Source organism: Lineus longissimus, chromosome 18 (assembly GCF_910592395.1).
Source record: "Lineus longissimus chromosome 18, tnLinLong1.2, whole genome shotgun sequence".
Lineage (NCBI taxonomy): Eukaryota > Metazoa > Nemertea > Pilidiophora > Heteronemertea > Lineidae > Lineus > Lineus longissimus.
Genome location: NC_088325.1, coordinates 4137606 through 4156192, shown reverse-complemented (window position 1 = coordinate 4156192; position 18587 = coordinate 4137606). Strand labels below are relative to the sequence as shown.

Sequence of the window (18587 nt, the reverse complement as noted above, 5' to 3'; positions counted from 1 at the left end):
AGCAGATCGAAGGTTAACTATGTCGTCTCAATAATTAATGACTACAGTGTCCTTATAAGATATGTCATAGTCCACTCAAGTAAAGTCAGATAATGAATGTCCCTAGTTCGATTGCGCCAAGTATTCAGACCGCTATCAATATTTATTCAATCTGATCCCTTTGACATAACATTTGGTGATGCATATATATTTTAAAACAGAGTCAGTTGGTCACGTGTTGCCAATGATAAACAAACCACCATGGAGAAATACTTCTCCAAAACATATGGCAGTTGGGTTTTTTGTCTTGAATGACAAATTTTCGAAATTTTGAAAACAAATATTAAATATCTTCTTCACATCTTCACGCTTGTTCGTATAACCACATAATGTATTTTAGGGTTCTCAACTAAATTACGTAAATATTTGCAAAAACAAAATAATGAAAACGATGCTAAAATCGTCAAACATGATATAAACTCTTTTACGATGATTATTTTGAACTGTTAAACTAGAGGTACGGTACAGATGCATACTTTACATGTTAAGGGAAACTGGCCATTATTTCCCTTTCCCTGTTTCCCCTGTGGTCACACCAGGCCAATTGATGAAGCATGTCATCTCTCTTCATTGCCCATGTTCGTCCGCCACATTATCGATGTTCCGAAGCCATTTTTCCAGGAGGTTTTAAGTGTGTTTTTTCGATGTTCCGAAGCTCGTTTCGAGGAGGTTTTAAGTGTGTTTTCTCTTACAGTTTGAACTGAGATGATCGATAACTGATTGTTCCTTCTGGTATCTTCACGCGCCTGTGATCACTTGTTGTAATGGCAACCGATGAGGGCAGAGAGAATTCTTCGTGCTGCTTGGCGAGTGACACTGTGCGTCTTTTCTTTTCGATTGGAATTTTTCAATTGAGGGCTTCGGAATAATTGGATCTGCTATTAAGGTTAGTGCAGTAACATTGTCATTTTCATTTGATGTTCATTGGGATTCATTGCATACAACAATTCTGGAAATGTTTTGCAAGTTGTTTGGCATGTTCGCCAGATAAACTGCTGCTTCTAAATGGAAGAATTCATGAATTTTTGTACTCTTCTGTTGAGATATTGTAATAAATAATTTTGTTTTTTTTTGAAAAGATACGTAATTCTAAACTACTTTTCTTTTATTATGGTTTCTGCTTGAAGTGTGCGTGTCTGGGTGGGAGGGGTGGAAGGGGTCGAATGGTTCTTCTTTTAGGAGTAAACGAATCATTCATATCATGCTAATTTCACGCTAATCGTTTTTCGAAAGTTTGACTGTTGTGCATTAGCCACCAGCTTTCAATAACGCTTATTTGGAGGGTTTTTTGTCAAACAAATGATATCTGTCTTGGGCAGTGAAACATTCGATTTAGTTTTCTCTTAGAACTGAACTGCATCGGGAAATTCGAAACCAAACGATCAATTTCAATCAAGTACTACCCGGTGACATAAAGATAATTATATACTTATGAGTTTGAATCCAAAAGTATTTTAGATATTCATCATAAGATCACTAGATTTAGGCCACATGTAGCTGAAGTCAATACTTTTTTCTTTAAGATTGTTCGATATTGTTACCGTTGTTACCGAGCAGGTTTAATTGTGTGTCGTCTGCCATCGAACAAACTCTTAAAACTCTTAAAACTCCGGCCACTCTTAAATGAATCTTTCCTTTATAAGACCTGAAGTCGATTTGGTAGCTTTGCATCTGAACTCTTCAATTACAGGTAATGAGAGATTGAATGAAGAATTGGGAAGGAAAAGTACTCATTTCAACTACATGTGGCTAAAATCTGTTTTTCTTTTGGGAGCTATTGAAAATCAAAAGTGAATAATCGTGTTGGTGTCACCTAATACCATTCGTGATAGATATTGATTTTCATGGCCATTCGACTTGATGGGCCGACCTTGTGAAAACTACTGTAAATTAATTTGATCAAAACCCATCATCCCGGACATCTTGTGGCTTGGCAAAATTGCTTAATCATGAAACCAAAAACATTCGGCAACCTTCGCGAGTGCTATTTATGCTCGGAAGTGTTCGATACAGCTGCTCGGGTGTTCATAGGACGCTAGCGCTGACATGTTGCTGGCTGATGAGCACTGTATTTGCCAGAGAAATCGATTGATTGAAATGTCTCATCACGTGACGTGAAGCTATTTCCCACAAATTCTTTACCGATCTCTAAAACGAGATTGACCGAAAATAAAGTATCCAAAATGTTTTCACACTGTCTGTTTATATGATGTTCCAAATACATTTTCTTGATAAAATTAGCAAATAGATGAATTGATTTTTGAAATAACGGCATCTCGGCTTTAGAAATCTTTCTCATTATCGCACGGCGTGTTGACGATTATATTGGGTCATGGCGTACGGTATGCAAATTCCTAGGAAGTTTTCTTTACATAGGGGCAGGTTTTGAGTCGTTGATCATGCTTGATATGCTTGTCGTAAGCCGAGCGAGACCAACAAAAAGGCCCGATTGAGCAATTCCCTACTATGCCAGCTAGCTGGTATTCGCTACACAGAAAAAAAACAAGGAAAGTCGATGTCCTATGATCATATTGTCAGGTGGAAGTCATGGAGTGACGTCGAGATAATGTCCGTCAAAATCCGTGCTTTTCGCGTGGGCGGTAGGCGGAAGTATCATCAAATGTTGTCAGCAAAACTGGTCATGTGATGATACAGCGCGCGCCCCTTATTGAATTAATGTTTCCACTAAACTATACTCCAAGGAGGTTTTTTTCAGTACAAGTCGAAATATGATACCCACACCTAAAATAGATGCTTCCCCAGTAATTCCCTCAAAAGAGGTATGATTAAGCATTATGCAAGAAGGGTGTCGTCTCTTGAAAGAAAGCTTTACGATCCGACGTAAATTTCAACCACAGTTCACCAAATCGACTGTGAGTCCAACCCTGGGGTGACTTTCTGATTAATTGAACTCAAACTTCGAACCAATTTGCCGGCCATGTTTATTTCCATCCGAGCACATTGTCATGAATATTTCAGATAGCAACCGGGACATCACCCTTGTGGTCTTAGCTATTGTCTACTGATAGCGTGCAAAGATACAGGGTGTCAATCAAAAGTGTCGCTAGTTTTAAAATCGAATTGATCTTTTATGATCTTTTTTTCTAGATAAAAAGATTTTGCAATGGAAACAAGAAGTAGTGAGGTTTATTCTAATGACATTAATCATGATTCAATTAATTGGCTACCACTAAAGCAGGTTGCGTAAATAGGGGGGATATAGTTTCATCGCCATCCCTGGTGAGAGTAAGACTTTTATAATTGTCAAACTTATTTTTTGAATTATTATTATATTTTTGGTAAAGGGCATCTTCACGCGCCAAAATCAATCGAAAATAAAATTGATATCCCCATAGTCACAAGCCTGCATTCTTTCACAAAGCATGTGTAACAGGTTCAATTTGAACAGTTTGAAGAGTTTATTCCCCCTTTAAGTCTGCTATGACCAATGGTTTAGCTCAGGTTATTTTGGGCCTTCACGGTCCCTGAGCCTTATGTCATTTCATTGCATGTGCTTTATCAGCTATTATTGTTTGTATAGTTTTCCTGGTCTACTGAGTTTCCCTCCAAATTCAGTTAGCCTTGGGATCCCGAACTGTGAACATGCATGTTGTAGACCTGGTCAGATGAGTTTAATATAAACATTTCCTCATATTTGATTTCTTCCTTTTCCTCCATCAACAATGTCACAAGGATTGGAACAGTGAATCTGTGGACCTGATGACTGATTTAATTCAGTATTACACATGCACATTATGCAATGTTCATTACGCTCTTTTGCCTATTAGGCACGCCGCCCTGTTTGAACTGCAATTCTATCGACGCATCAAGCCCATGGGAAAAGCCCCAACGAAACGACCTCACTATGTGAGAGCCCTTATGTTTTTTGGATGAGTCACGCGTATTAACTACGAGAATGGCCCATATATTAGTATGTCAGTGTCTGTTATTCTACTGGTAATGATTATAACAGTTGACCTGTTTACTGGTGATCATCAACTCTGGCGCAGTGATAGCGGCGTGGTGAGGTGGTCCTATACCTTGTAAACTGTCAGTGCTTGAAAGGGCCGCAATTGAATCTAATCATGAATGTGCTGAAATCACTCACCAACGTAACTACCAGACTTGTGTCTTTTTGTGTTTCAAAAAATGTGGAAAAGGTCGTCAACGTGTACTTCAAGTCTTTACACGAACATTTTCTTCCCATAACGGAGTGCTCTTTGGTGTTTTTATGCACACTATTCTGTATAGTGTGAAAAATGACAAGGTGATTTGGCTCGTAAAGCAGACGATGATTTGAAGCGAGGCGAGTTTTGCCCCATGAACAGTTTTAATTGGCTGATAGATATTCGCCTTAGTAATATTAAACAGAAAGAGCACACTCGAAAATATTTAGGAAATCGTGACGTTTATTGCATTTTGCCTTTGTTCGACTATTCTTGCTGCATGCATTTGCGTATATCATATATGCAATACACGCGCAATGGACGACAATACTGGCAGAGATATGCTTGTATCTGATGTCTGCCTTGGAGAATCCATCAATAAACGAGTGGCGTCCTCCACCCTGGATATCAAGCTCAACACTCGGTTGCTGCTCGTGAAATATTCATCTTCATTCCCAAACTGGGTCCAGGAATGATAAGACATAATGAGCACATCGTAAACGTGACCCGCATCCACCGATGTCTGTGACAAATGGCTGATCAACACACTGCGCCTTCGAGATTAAGGACTTAACCTTGGAGCATGCACTCCTATAACTTAACTGATTTCGCCGTTCCTGTTTCTGTGAATTTGCAAAAAGAAATAGTGAAACTATTATTTGATAAGTTGTTCTCGCTAAAAAAAGGTAGTGATGAATAATGGTAAAGTTCTATTTCGATAGTTAAAACAACTTATTTTAACCTTTCTGGCTAAGAGAATGTTAGATGGAAGTAGGTCGTCTGTAGCGCCGCAACAGCTAATGATGCGGCCATGAAAACGGAGGTCATCAGTGTAGCCCATTGTTGTCAAGAGTGAACAGAAAGATGACTCAGTGTTCGCTCTGTCTTGCTACCATTGTTTGCCAAATACTACGCCGCATCGTAACTATCTTTGAGTGGTATCCTCTGGGGTATCATACGGAAACGGCAAAGTATCATCATAAACCTCCTCGTAGGATTCGAAAATAGCAATGTTATTCAATGCTATCACATAGATTTTCCTTACTCCGATCAGAACACAATCAGGACAGACTGATAAACTGTAGGTTATTGATATCCCGAGTTCAGACTGGCGATTTTTCCTCCAAGAAGGCTCTATCGCGCGGTATCTGTCAACGATCTATTGAAACAAAATAAACATCATTGGATAGATAAATAAATGAAGGTGCTTCGGAGACTAAAAAGGCGAAGTTTCATAGTGGTTAGAAAATTTCATAATCTTTAGCTGTACCTTTATGTATGTTCCTTTATGGTATCATTTCAGCCCAAAGTTCGATCACTTCTGGATGCTTCGGTTTTTCAAGTGATTGATTCTATCTACATCTCTATTTAGAATTCAAATGATTGACATGCACGTGATCGCACTTAAAAATAGAGACACTCCAATTCAATTAGCCAGTAATTTGGACCAACACCGACTCCTGATCCGGTTGTTTTCCGATTGTTACTTGGGTGGGTGCGCTCTGCTCTGATTAGCAACAGACATTTTAATTTACACCCTCTGCCGTGGTCCCAGAAATCAGACGTGGATCAATGGACAATTCAAACAATCTGAACTGGTGGGTTCACAAATCTGGTAGTTCCTATTGTACCAACTGTGAAACTTGTAAAAATAGTTGTGAATCAACCATAGTTAGTTGTTCTAGCTAAAACCAAGTGGAAAAAAGTTTAGAATAATTCTTTCGTTTACCCAACGAATTTCACAGTCAGTACAGAAACTCTCAGCGTAGTAAGAAATCACTATGAAATAGTTTACTAATTTTCTAATTAATTGTAAGAGAGAGTGGATTCAAACACATCAAAATTGCTCTATGTTAGTGCTTCAGGGGGTCAAAATGTGAGCTTCAGACAGAGATGTTCCTATCAATTACTGGCAGCAGCATCCCCCGAGACACGGACCGGTGTTGGTCCAAATTGCAGGCTGATTAATTCATTCCCATCAATCACTGGCAGCAATATCATCCGAGACACGGACAGAAGAGAGGTGACCACCATCTTTCTTATGCTCATGACATTCCAGAATAGAGAAAACACCAAGATGAACCTTGGTGACAACTACAATTTACCTGGTTTTAGTCTAGGCATTCAAAATATATATAGGCCGACCGACCCCGAAGAAAACTCTCAGGCATTGACAGCCCAATAGATGAACCGGGTACTAGAAATTCATCCTTACGGTTGATTGTGAATTTACATAATAAAGTCACTCACTCCTGCTTCTTGAGTGACATCACTGCTGTATTCGATTTATTTCGACTTAAATCACGAAACTGAAGATATTTTCGACTTTCATGGCAGTTTTTTCGCGAGAACGTTGTTGTTTTTGACCGATTCCGTGGGGACCGAAACGGGCCGAAGACAGGTTTTGACACACCACATCCCTCAAGGCTACGCCCGTCGATGAGCTGTTACGTCAGCACATCTCTCTCTTGCGACGAGTACACCCCCTGCATCGAGGGATGCAACATCAATACAGCAAGTCTGGCAACCTCCCTTTCGTGGTTAAGCATCCATGAACATTCTCCGGTAGCCACTCCGATCCATCAGTATCTTGGGAAGCCGTGCATTATAGAGTGTAAAATGTGTTCTTGCTCCAAGCTCCATGTAATATGTAAAGAGCAATCTCTAGTGAACTCACACAACTGTTTGACATGGGGGAGCCCCCCAAACCCCCGTCCTTCTGACATATATAGCCAGTACATTGGGGGATGAGTCCCCCAAACCCCCTCCCCGTTCTCTGAAAGTGACAGGTTTTAGTCAGTACATTTGGGGGAAGGCCCACCTAACCCCCCCCCCCCCATTGGACTCTAAAAATAGAATTCCTTGGAGACACTGAACAATAAGGCCCCATAAAGAAATAGTCCCCGGCCCGGTAGCTGTCTCATATCTGCTGAAAGAAGCAGCTCTTTGTGGTGAAATAATAATTGAATGCATGTCATGACACCCAGGAGCTTTTTCTCATTTCTGAAACAGTTGCATGGTTGGAATGAATTTCCAAATCAGTCCGTCAAATCTCTATGCAATGAAAATTGAAATGTCACAACTGTCTCCACCGACGTTGTCCTGTATGTCCTAGCAGACGATTTTTAAATAAATGATGTGATTGATATACTTGTAGATTGGAATGAATTATTTCTTCAATGATATGAAAGTTGAAAACCCTCGAGTACGAAAATGCAGAGGCAAGACACATCATGCATGTCATGACACCCTGGAGCTTTTTCTCATTTCTGAAACAGTTGCATGGTTGGAATGAATTTCCAAATCAGTCCGTCAAATCTCTATCCAAATGGAACTTTAAGACCACTCTATATTTGTACAGTAGTGTTAAAACTGACTTTTTGAAGTAAAGTACGTAAATCGAGAAGAAAAGGACGTTTACTTCGTCTGCAATGAAATGTCACAACTGTCTCCGCCGACGTTGTTGTCCTGTATGTTCTAGCAGACGATTTTTAGATACATGATGTCCCACATCCGCACTTCAGGACAGTGGCGCCGGTGTGAATAAATCTACTTGCGTGAATGGTCAATGGCTCATGACGTCATGAAATAATTGCGTCACGAGGAAGGAAACAATGGGAATCATGGTAACTGTGGTTGCGGTGCGTCGTGAAAGCAGGATCGGCAAGCGCGGCCCGTATGGAATGCGACAAACTGTACCGGAACCAGAATTGTCATGGGTCTGCACACATTTTTTCAGATTCGATGGACATGATGGATATATGAATTTTGTTTACACTTTATACACATACGTAACCATTACACTCACTACGTTGTGTGAGTTACTAGTATCCGTACATATTGTCAACTTGAGTGGGGTCTTTCTTGCCCAGGTATAGACACCAAAAACAAAGAGCGTGTTCTGTGTTTTACATATGATTGCAACATTAGATGCGCCAATGAGGTTTTCATCGGCATTTGTAAAACCTTTAGGATTTCCTTTCTTTTTAGCGAAAACGTTTTTTTTGTTGGCGGGGAATTGGTATATCTATGTTGGCCGAAAAACCTTGAAACTAATGTTTTCCAGAACTTTAAAAAAACGTATTTCTTTGGAATGAAAATATTGTCAAGGAAAAATATATGGTGCGACTGGATCGGAGTTGCAGTATTCAAAATCATTTTTTTCAAACAAATGCAAACTGAGGCATCTGATTTTTTCATCTAATGACAGAAAGATCCTTTGAACTGTCATTAATTCAGCAAATTAAAAAAAAAATCAAAGCTTCAGACGTCAATTAGCATATCGCTGCTAAATCTGGTTGTCAGCCACAAAGTACGATTTCATCAATGACAGCCGTTGCCCGCGGTAAATTATGGTTTTGCCTTTTTTCTAATCAGTATATCCTGTCTTATTTTGTAGACAAAGGGAAGAGAACAAATCGCAATGATATGGAAATTTGTAGGATTGTTGGTTGCCATGGTAACGATGGGCGCCATCTTGGCTGAAACCTCCTACCACAAGATAGATGACAAAATAGACAAATATATGTATGGATTCCCGGTAAGTGAAGCGCCTCGCAAACGAGTATTTTGTTAAAAAGGTGTATTGTTTAGCACCCATTCCAAGTATCCTGCACGCAGAAAACGTTCACAAAAACTACTCTTTAAAGATCAGAGTCCCGGCCAGCCTTGACTTGAAACTGGCCACAGAACCACTCTCACACGCTGATGAGTCATACGAGTTCCATCTAGTAACTGCTGGTGCTAAGTTCTATGTTTAATTCATCAACCAGATAGCACATACTTATGCGCTGTCCACGCCACGCAGTTAACGCGATACCCCGCTCAAATTGGAAATACATGTTAATCGCATTGAGGATTGAGCTGCAAAATGACCAATTTTTCAATTTAATGGCGGAATATCAATGTGATGGGGCATTCCTGACGTTGCATTTGCGTTAAACGCCACTGTTTAGAGAATCTGAACGGAATATATTGTCTCATAAAAAGTTTATATCATGAATGCTCGTTACACAGATTATGGTCCTCCAAACTGAATGCAGTCAGTTTTTCTGAATAAACAGTAACGTAAACAACCGCTCCGTGTCCATACAGATTCGATGCAAATGGAATGTCTCCTATTTGGATAAGGCCCATACTATAATCATCTTGTGATTCGTCCCAAATCTGATATCATTTCCGAGCAATCAAAAACAAACATAACTATTTGTTTGCTTGTTTTTGAGATCATTCGTAAACTATTCGAAAATTAAAGATAGCATTCTGAACTTCCAGCAGTGTTGCATCTGGCCTCTGCGCGATGTCTGGAAGCTGAACAATATCAGTACATGCACATCGAGGTTCAAGATGAATGATGGGGACTCATCATAAACTCATAACTCGAAAGAGAGCGCAGAAGAAGGCATCCAGAAGTTAGTGCCAGCCAGTCCTCTCCTGTGCACGAAATGAAAAAGTCGAATAATGGGTGTAGCTCCTTCTCCTGGACTAAGTTATTGCGGTGTTTTTATTTATTTGATTTGTAATAGAATGCCGAACACGCAGTGCGCGTGAGGCAGCGGTAGGCCTACAAGCATTGCGCTATTGTCCAAACTATAATCATTGTCCGTATCTTTCTTTTAGTCTTTCTGCTCCTGGGACCAAATGTGCAAGTCCGCCTACAAGAATTATTTCGAATGTAAGTGTCCTTCATACAGACCTTTCTGCACTAGCCAGGGAACGTATTACGATGCCATGTGCGCCCCGAGGTATGCTCTTAGCTGGATGATCTGGCTGCAGCCGCACCAGGGCACGGCGGACCTGGAGTGAGTTGTATTTGGGCGATCGCCGCGTTGACATCTTGCTTTGACTTGGTCAATAGCGCAAGGGAATGTTGGTGATCGTCGCGAGGACTGCTTCGCTCGACTTGGTCAATAGCGTGAGAAGAAGAACAGGGAGATACCTGTAAATCGACATGTTTCGTATTCTTAGTAACAGCTTGGATAATGGGATGGAAATGTTCGCGTTTCGTTGAGTGTTTTTCTGACAGAGCAGCATGGTCAACGGGTTATGCATTTGCCTGAAAGATCTCCAAGCCGGGTACAAAATTGTGTTTAAGAGAACAGACTCCCACCCTTCAAGTTGGCATTCACCTCATTTTGAAGAAGTTCTAATTGCTTTAGGATATCAAGTTGTAGCCAAAACTGCGGTACCTACATGTATGATGGTCAACCCTTTAAATACCCTTTAAGCCTTTGAGAAGTGTATGTGCTCTAAATCTCTGACAGTCATTACATGGCCTCTTTGTAGACAAATACCATACTCCGTTGTAATTCAACAGGACCGGACACTTTTTCCCGCAGGACATTTCTACTTTTACAACGGAACGTGGCCGGATATGAAAGTTCTCTCGAACTCAAAATGTACAACATTTGACATGAATCAGTCCATACGTCCATTACTGTGCGATCTTGCAGAATCAGACGGAAAATAATAATTTGTGTAAAGAAATAATTTATTCCTTGAGTTGTTAGAGAAGGTTTATTTCGATTTAATATGTTCCGGATTTTATAGTCTTTACTCATTATCAGTTAAAACGTCGCCAAGTTGACGTGCGTAGTCAACGGTTTTAACGCTTTGGACTACCATTTATATACATGTAGTCCGTACACATGAAATTCGGGTATAACGGGGATAGCTTGATCGAGCGGTGTGTCGGTGCAACACCTTTGTTTGTTCCCCATATGCCAGTGTTTCCGTACAACATACAGCTATAGAGATCGCAAGACATTTCAATGGGGATGACAAACACAGATAACCGTGTCACCGATGACACCCAAAGATGTTGCACCGGTACCGGACGAAATATATCTAAAATGTGCGGCATTTCATACACCCAATACTTCCCAAATCTCGCTGAATCTTGCTGATTTTCACCTTCGCTTTTCACCAATTAACAGATTAACAGAGCCAATTGAGAAATAATAGTTGAAATCAACTAGGAATAGCTTTTTGCCCAGTCTGTGACTTTGATACTGTGTTTTGAACAAGCTGGTTCACTCGGCAGGTCAAACTCTTTGCGTAATAATGACGTCATGCCACGTATGACGTAGTGCAAGTGCATCCCCTCCGTCATGACGTCATTTCCAGGAACGTTCCCAGCATCCGTTCAGTAGTTCATAGCAACACCAGCGATGGAGACGGGAAACAAAACCAAAACTCCTGTGGGTTATAATCAAGATATTCGCAAAGCAAGCGACGTTTCACGACAAAAGGCCAGGAAAGGTAACATCTAAACACTGCAAGTTCATTTTTGTATTAAACTACCGCCTTTTTCTAGTATTTTAGCACGCATCCAGCTCGCCGAGAGTCAAACAGGCCTTCCAATTCGTCGAGCTGGCCTGCCCTGAAAAAGGATAATTTTATATAGTATACACAGTTGGAAAAACTGTGTTGTTGGAGCTTTCAGCAATTCACGTTTTCTTCATCTGGTAATAAGTTTCGTTGAGTATCATTTACATAAACGTAAAGTAAAAAATATATCGCCGGTTTTTGTCCTGGATAATGAACACCATCGGCGAAGGGCTTTGAAATTACGTCTTAACATATTAAAGTTTCGGCGTGCTGGCTTTGATATCCTATTTGCAGTTTTCACTCAAAATTTGGCTATTTTTTCGAGGACTCGTCTTCACCAAAGAGAAAGTCTGGGTATATTTAAGAGCTTTTACCTCATCTAAGTCAAGTTTTGTTGGCCATCGCCCCTTTCCGGTATTGGGCCAGGTGCATATTGGCTTGGTAATTTTAATCAAAACCCACTTTGGCGACAGTTTTAGCTTCATGGAACATTCACCCCGTACTTCGAATGTTGTGGCTTTTTGTAAGGCTTGCGAAACCTGTCAATTATTCAGGTTCTTATTTGTGCGATGGTGCATTACCTCAACAGATAAAAATGGTGTGACCAGATCTTTCAAGGCAGATGTGACTTATTTTGCAGACGTTTTATAAAGGAAACAAAATTTGATTTGATGATGAAATAACTCTCCTCTTTGTTTTGTTACAATCGTATGATAAGTAAGGCTGACCATGATGATGTTCTATCCACTCATCTTAAACAAAACATTCTGCCTTCACTAGATAGAATAGAAATCCTTCACGAATGTGGACAGTGTGGCTACTGCTGTTAAATTACAGCATGCTAGAGTAATACACCTTACTGCAATGTATACAATGAGACCAAGGCGATCGAAGAGCCAGACCGATTAAGTCTTCTCGTGATGTTTTTCGACCAATCTTAGACCAAAATAAGGAGATATGAATGAAACAAGGGCGAGTTTCAAAAAGTGAATACGTTCGACACATTTATTTTACACTTCTATGAAAAGCTTTGAAATACAGAGCACCCGATCTTCGGATTACAAGTCGGATAACCCATGTCGTCCTTTCAACCGACATGTCTGATCGTGAATGCGTGAATGGTAGAATGAGCAATATCGCGCACGAATAAAATATTTCTATTAAAAACATGAAAAACATAAACATTCAAACACTAGCCCGTATTTTTTAAACATCAAGGTAATTATAGAAATTTTGAACGCCTGATGGATTTTATACATTCTCTGAAGAAATTACCTATCAATCACGACCACCAATTTTTACAATACAGGTTGGTCCAGAAAAAACGCAACCGGATACTTCCACCACCAGGAGGTTAAACCATTGATATCAGTGGATGAGAAATCTTTCTAGGAGAGGAATGATACCAATATCGCTCGATTAGGTTCAGCATTTTTTGTTTTAGAGCCTTTTTATGAACCACAGACAGGCTTCATTCGAGCATAGGAAAAATCTAATTGTGCTGGTAAATTGAACTTCGTAAGTAGGTGGATTAAATGGCAGATATTTCATTGGGAATGAACGTCAATCAATAATTACATGGTGATGGCGATAATATAATTATAACTAAGTTTTTTGGTAAGTCTCCCAAATTGGAAAGTACTTCGCAACACCGAAGCGAAAGTAATTTTTTTCACTGAAGTTGCGTTGTCCATTGAATTTCTCCTTTATTTCGAAGAGCAACAGCTGATAGAGCCAGCAAATGACGATGATTCGCCTTATTTTCTGGCTTTGTTAGCTGATTGGTAGTTATGCGTAAACCATACCATCACCATATCCAGTACAAAAGTTCTGAAGTGCAGTCTGGACTGGCTCGTGCATATCCTGTGTGGTCAGGTATCAGCAAAAGTTTAAATCCTTGACCTATTTTGGTAACCCATGTATGTACTTACAGTAAAGTGCACATATATCGATCTCTCTGTAGCTCAGTTGGTAGAGCGGAGGACTGTAGTGGGTAAAATCTTGGAATCCTTAGGTCACTGGTTCGAATCCGGTCGGAGAGACACATTTTAGTTATATTTCTTTGTTGAAACACGAGTTCGTGCGACAATTGAAAAAAAACTTGATATTTTATTTTTACAAAGTACATGTAGCACTGTCGTATATGCTATACCAGTAAAAGAGGGTTGGACAGATGGTTTAAGGGAGACCCCTCCATCTACCGGTATTGAGTGTGCTTGAGCTACAGTGGACTTAGGTGTGAATAGTGTATATAGAGTTAGAGTGAGGAACAAAAAAAAATGAACTAAACAAAAGGAGTTGAAACAACAGAAATTAGGGGAATGATAGAAATGGAGGAACCAAAAAGGCAAAATGAAAATTGACATTATGTTATATGCGTGTGATTGCCACCTCGCGCGAGAAATTTTAATTAAGAAGCGGTGAAATAAACGGAAAAGGGTTAAAAACCGAAAGATGATGATGATGATGATGATGAGTAAACACATGTTATTTCGATAAAATTGCCAATTACCGCATATTTTGGCTATTTTTCTTGTGATGGACACAATTCCCAGGCCCTTTCCAGGGCAGGCAGCTAGGTGAGTTGGAAGGCCTGCCTTGAGTATTCTCGATTAGCTGGGGAACCCATTCTAAAGGTTGAAGAAGGAAAACGTATACTGCCTTCGACTCGGCAACGAATACGTTTAACGTTATCTAAAGGCCTACTTAGATACTTGTCATAGGTACCTGCAATGACCTCCGCAAACGAGAGTCGCAAGCGTGCAATCGTGGTCACCGGTCGCAGCGGCGAAAATCGCCAATTTGGGGCGCGCAAGTATAAGAGTCAACAGTTCAGTAAAAAGAGGTAGAGAGCCGATGCCAAACCTCTTAATAATTGTCGATGTACAATTCTGGACAAGCGATTTTTATCGTAGCGAAATAAGATATTCATTTCAGCCGACATAAGTTGGCTGCGCCGGGAGGGGGTCTTCGCACGTGCCTTTGACAACAAGACTATAGCGTGAAAAATAAACGGTTTTGATTTCATCTACTAGCAGACACGTAATTATTTCGTCGTACATCACAGAGTAATGTTGCGCTTGTCTGCAATGCTGTTTTTAGAAGTAGGAAAGCCATACAAATATGATTATTAAAAACCTCGAAAAATGTGTTTTTAAAGTTTCAGACAAAACGAAACCTGGTAAAGATGACAAGGATAGCTTCTTGAAATGGCTCGACAAACTCGGAGTCGCGCATCTCATTCTGCAGAAATCGGCAAAACAAATGCTGGTCAGCAGGCAGACCACAATATGTTTCTTCGTCTACAAGCCTCACCTCAGGGGTAAAGTGGTCCTGCTGCGCGGCAATCACCCCAGCTTTGGAGACAGTCATGCTAACCGTGCACTTGAGGCAAAAGAGGTCGCTCATGGATGGTGGGGCGCAGTTGCTAGGCTACCATTTGGCGCCACCTATAATTGGCAGTGGATTGTACGGCGTGCGCAAGACCGGAAGTTGGTGTCTGAGGGGGGGGGGGGGCTCCCAGAGGTCGCCAAAAATGTGTTTTTGACCATGATTCTATCTCACCCACCAATTGAGGGTTCGATAGAATCTCAATTAAACTTCAACTTACAGGTAGTTTCGTCTAATTTTTGTATTTTGGCCTAAAAATTTCAAAAAGTGTCTCACAAATATGTCGCTTTTGATCGAAGAGCTCTAAGAGATGACCGAAGTTCCATAAGACTGCATAAAAAGAGCCATTTTATTATGCTCCTTGAAGGATATATTTGAGAATTCTATCGCTTTGCCACTGGGGGTGATCTGGCTCGATTTAACAGTACGCGCAAGTGTACAGGAGTGAATGCCGCCAAAATGATCCTGTGGCTACGAACCACAAAAAAATTATTAGCATATCTTTTGAGATGGTTAATTTGATCCCAAAAGCTACGCCGGCAAACATCAGGCTCAAAGTCCATCATAATGTTTAGCAGAAACAGCTGAGGTCATGATATCAGAGGAACTACATTCTGATTGCACAGATAGCAGCCCTACTTGGGAGTGTGACCATGCATTGATGCTAATTGGTCGATTAGTGATGCGGGGCCATGTGTATTTACCAATACAACCTCGTTTGCAGACTCCGTATTGAACTGTTTTAAATTCAAATTGTTCTGAAGCTGATTGGTCAATTGCAGGTGCGTAACCACACTAGTTCTCAAGGATTAATGAATGCAGGAGGCAGTCAAGGGCAGCCAAAGGCGAGGAATGACAAATCTGCAACGGCTGGAGGAACGGAAAGACCAGGAGGGTCAGCAGTACCAGGGGCGAGCAAAAAGCAACAACCAACAAAACTTAAGAGATTGATGCAAGTTGTACTGCAACGCATTACTGAGGGAAATGATAAAGAGGAGCCAAGGCAGGAAAGGGGCAACATACCAGATATAGCAGGACAACCATCTTCGGCAACTGATAGACCATCCGAGCCAGCAAGCATAAGCACGAAAGGGCATCTCGCCACGGTGGTGTCGAAAGTGTTCCGACTCAAATATCAAGCGCGACGTGAAGAGCAGGCGGAATCAACTGAAATGCTCGAAAAGCCCACAGTATCTCACAAACGCAAAGAGGAGCATTTAGCAGAAGCAGAAGGGAACGAGGGGTCGGTTGACTCAAGGAAGCGGCGCACAGGGACGGTGCCAATGAAGGACCGGCGGCAATCCACCGGAACAGAGTGTCTAAAAGAACTTGAACAACAAACGGCATCAAATGAAGTGCCCGAAAATCCCACAGTGTCACACACACGCAAAAAGTGGCGATCAACAGCGCAAGCAGTAGCAAAGAGCGTGGAGTCGGTGGACCAAGAGAGGCGCACAGCGACATACACCCAAGTCCCGACGAAGGACCGGAGGCAATTCACGAAAGCAGAGGGTCATACAGTACGTGAACAACGGCCGGCATCTAATGAAATGCTCGAAAAGCCCGCAGTGTCTCACAAACCCAAAGAGGAGGAATTATTAACGCAAGCAGTACTAAAGAACGAGGGGTCAGCGAACCAAAGGAAACGCACAGGGGCGGACTCCCAAGTCCCGTCGAATGACCGGAGGCAATCCACGGAGACGGAGGGAGTTTTAAAAAGTGCACAATGGGCGGCATCTAATGGAAAGCTCGAAAAGCTCACAGAATCTAACAAAAGGAAAAAGAGACAATCAGCGGCGCAAGCAGTGGCAAAGAACGAGGGGTCGGCGTGCCAAAGGAAACGCACAGGGACGGCCACCCACGCCACAACGAAGGACCGGAGGCATTCCACGAAGGCGGAGGGAGTTTTAGAGTGTGCACATCAAGCGGCATCTAATAGAATGCTCGAAAAGCCCAAAGTATTTCACAGAAGCAAAAAGGAAAAACTAGCAGAAGCGGTAGAGAACGATGGATCGGTTGACTCGAGGAAGCCAAGGCTGGATAGGGAGAACATACCAGCTACAGCAGGTCAACCATCTACGGCAACTGACGGACCATCCGAGCCAGCAACCAAAAGCACGAAAAGGCACTTTGCCGCGGTTGTTAAGAAAATGTTACGACTCAAAACTCCAACGGAACCTGAACAACAGGGAGCATCAACTGAAATGCTCAAAAATCCTAGATTGTCTTTCAAAAGCAAAACGGAGCAATTAGCAGAAACAGCAGGGAAAGATGGGTCGATTGACTCAGCTGGTAAACGCAGAGTGACGGACACCCCAGTCGCAACGCAGGTCCGCAGGCAGACCACGAAGTCAAAGACAGAGGGACATAGTAAACAGTGGCCTCCAAAGTAGCAAACAAGTATTGGCATCTAGCAAAATTTCGCAATAAAAAAAATCACAGTTGGTGCAAAAGGAGCTACCAAATTACTTGTTTTTACTGATATATTAAAGAGTGTTCTCAATTGACAGCGTGCACCAGTATCGACTAAAGACCTTCTTTGCGTGCGTAAGCAGCTGGTGGTCTCGTCTCCAGCAGACGCATGCGTGAGAGGGTAGGCGTACGCTACAATCGGAAGATTGTGCGTGCGTGCTAAATGGACGGCCGCTTGTCGGCATTTTTCTTCTTCTTCCTTCGATGTCGTTTCTTCTTCAAAGTCAGCCTGAACATATTAAATTCCGGCAGGATCTCTCCCTTGTCTCCATCGTTGCGGCAGAGAGCAACCACGGACTTGTAATCGCGTTTCTTGCTGCCTCTCCCGAGGGCAAACCACACCAAGAAACCATTCCGGGGACCGCTGATGCGGTAGCTGTGGCATGTTGTACCTCCGACAGTGTTCATCCACATAACCTTCAAAAGAGAGCGAAAAAATCTGTTATAGATTACACTAGCCCCTATGCAAATTCACCCGGTTCTTCAAATTGTCACTAACGCTGGCTTTTACTTAACTTGGCATTGAGTCTTAGGGCTGAACTGAAGGAGATAACGGCAAGTTAATGACAAAATTTGTTTTGAGCAACCAGTCCCAGGTAAGTTAGTCTCAACTCATGAAATGTTCTAGTGCACAACCAGAACAAACTACATGCATCTACTTTATGCTTAGCTGGAGGAAGAATTTGGAAAAATGTACAAGAAAATCGCCGATAGAACGTTTTCTTGCATACTTCGTAGTTCGTCGTCCGTAGCTCTTCGCAAGGGTAGCCAAACCGACTTATTCATTGTGGCGGAAGGCCAAAACAGTACACCGTGATGATATCATTTCCTCGTAAAAAATAGTGGTAGGCAAAGCAGAATCCTACCTGTTCCTTCCCGGGACACTTGAAAGATATTCCAAGTGCGTACATGCTGTGCACGACGCCGTTCTGCTCTGAGAGATCCCGCCCGGCCACCAGAACCCAATGACTGTTCCAGTGCCACGCCACTGACTGCGGGCTGAAGTTCTTCCAGATCTGATTCTTCCAGTAGGGATTAAGATTTTCAAGGCTCGAGACATCCAATACGGTTGTGCCGAGATTTCTGCTATCCCAAAGATATACCTGGAATATGGATTGAGATGTTCGGGGATAACCATCACGTATAAATGTGTTGAGACGCATATTCTCCAGACGGGGTATTCAAAAACAC

At 41.7% G+C, this 18587-nt stretch overlaps 1 protein-coding gene, 1 long non-coding RNA gene and 1 other non-coding gene across 3 annotated transcripts; all 3 read left to right on the top strand.

The window, feature by feature from the left end:
* The first annotated feature begins 753 nt into the window (after positions 1 to 753).
* On the top strand, positions 754 to 10422 carry LOC135502524 (uncharacterized). Its single transcript, XR_010449787.1, has 3 exons — positions 754 to 925; positions 8605 to 8745; positions 9825 to 10422. It is a non-coding gene; the product is annotated as an uncharacterized LOC135502524 (long non-coding RNA).
* Positions 10423 to 13487: 3065 nt separating this feature from the next.
* On the top strand, positions 13488 to 13576 carry Trnay-gua (transfer RNA tyrosine (anticodon GUA)). Its single transcript is given in 2 exon segments — positions 13488 to 13524; positions 13541 to 13576. It is a non-coding gene; the product is annotated as a tRNA-Tyr (tRNA).
* A 2160-nt stretch (positions 13577 to 15736) lies between these two features.
* LOC135502624 (trichohyalin-like) lies at positions 15737 to 17317 on the top strand. Its single transcript, XM_064795573.1, has one exon. It carries the CDS (start codon positions 15737 to 15739, stop codon positions 17315 to 17317), a length of 1581 nt encoding a protein of 526 aa, XP_064651643.1.
* Positions 17318 to 18587: the final 1270 nt, after the last annotated feature.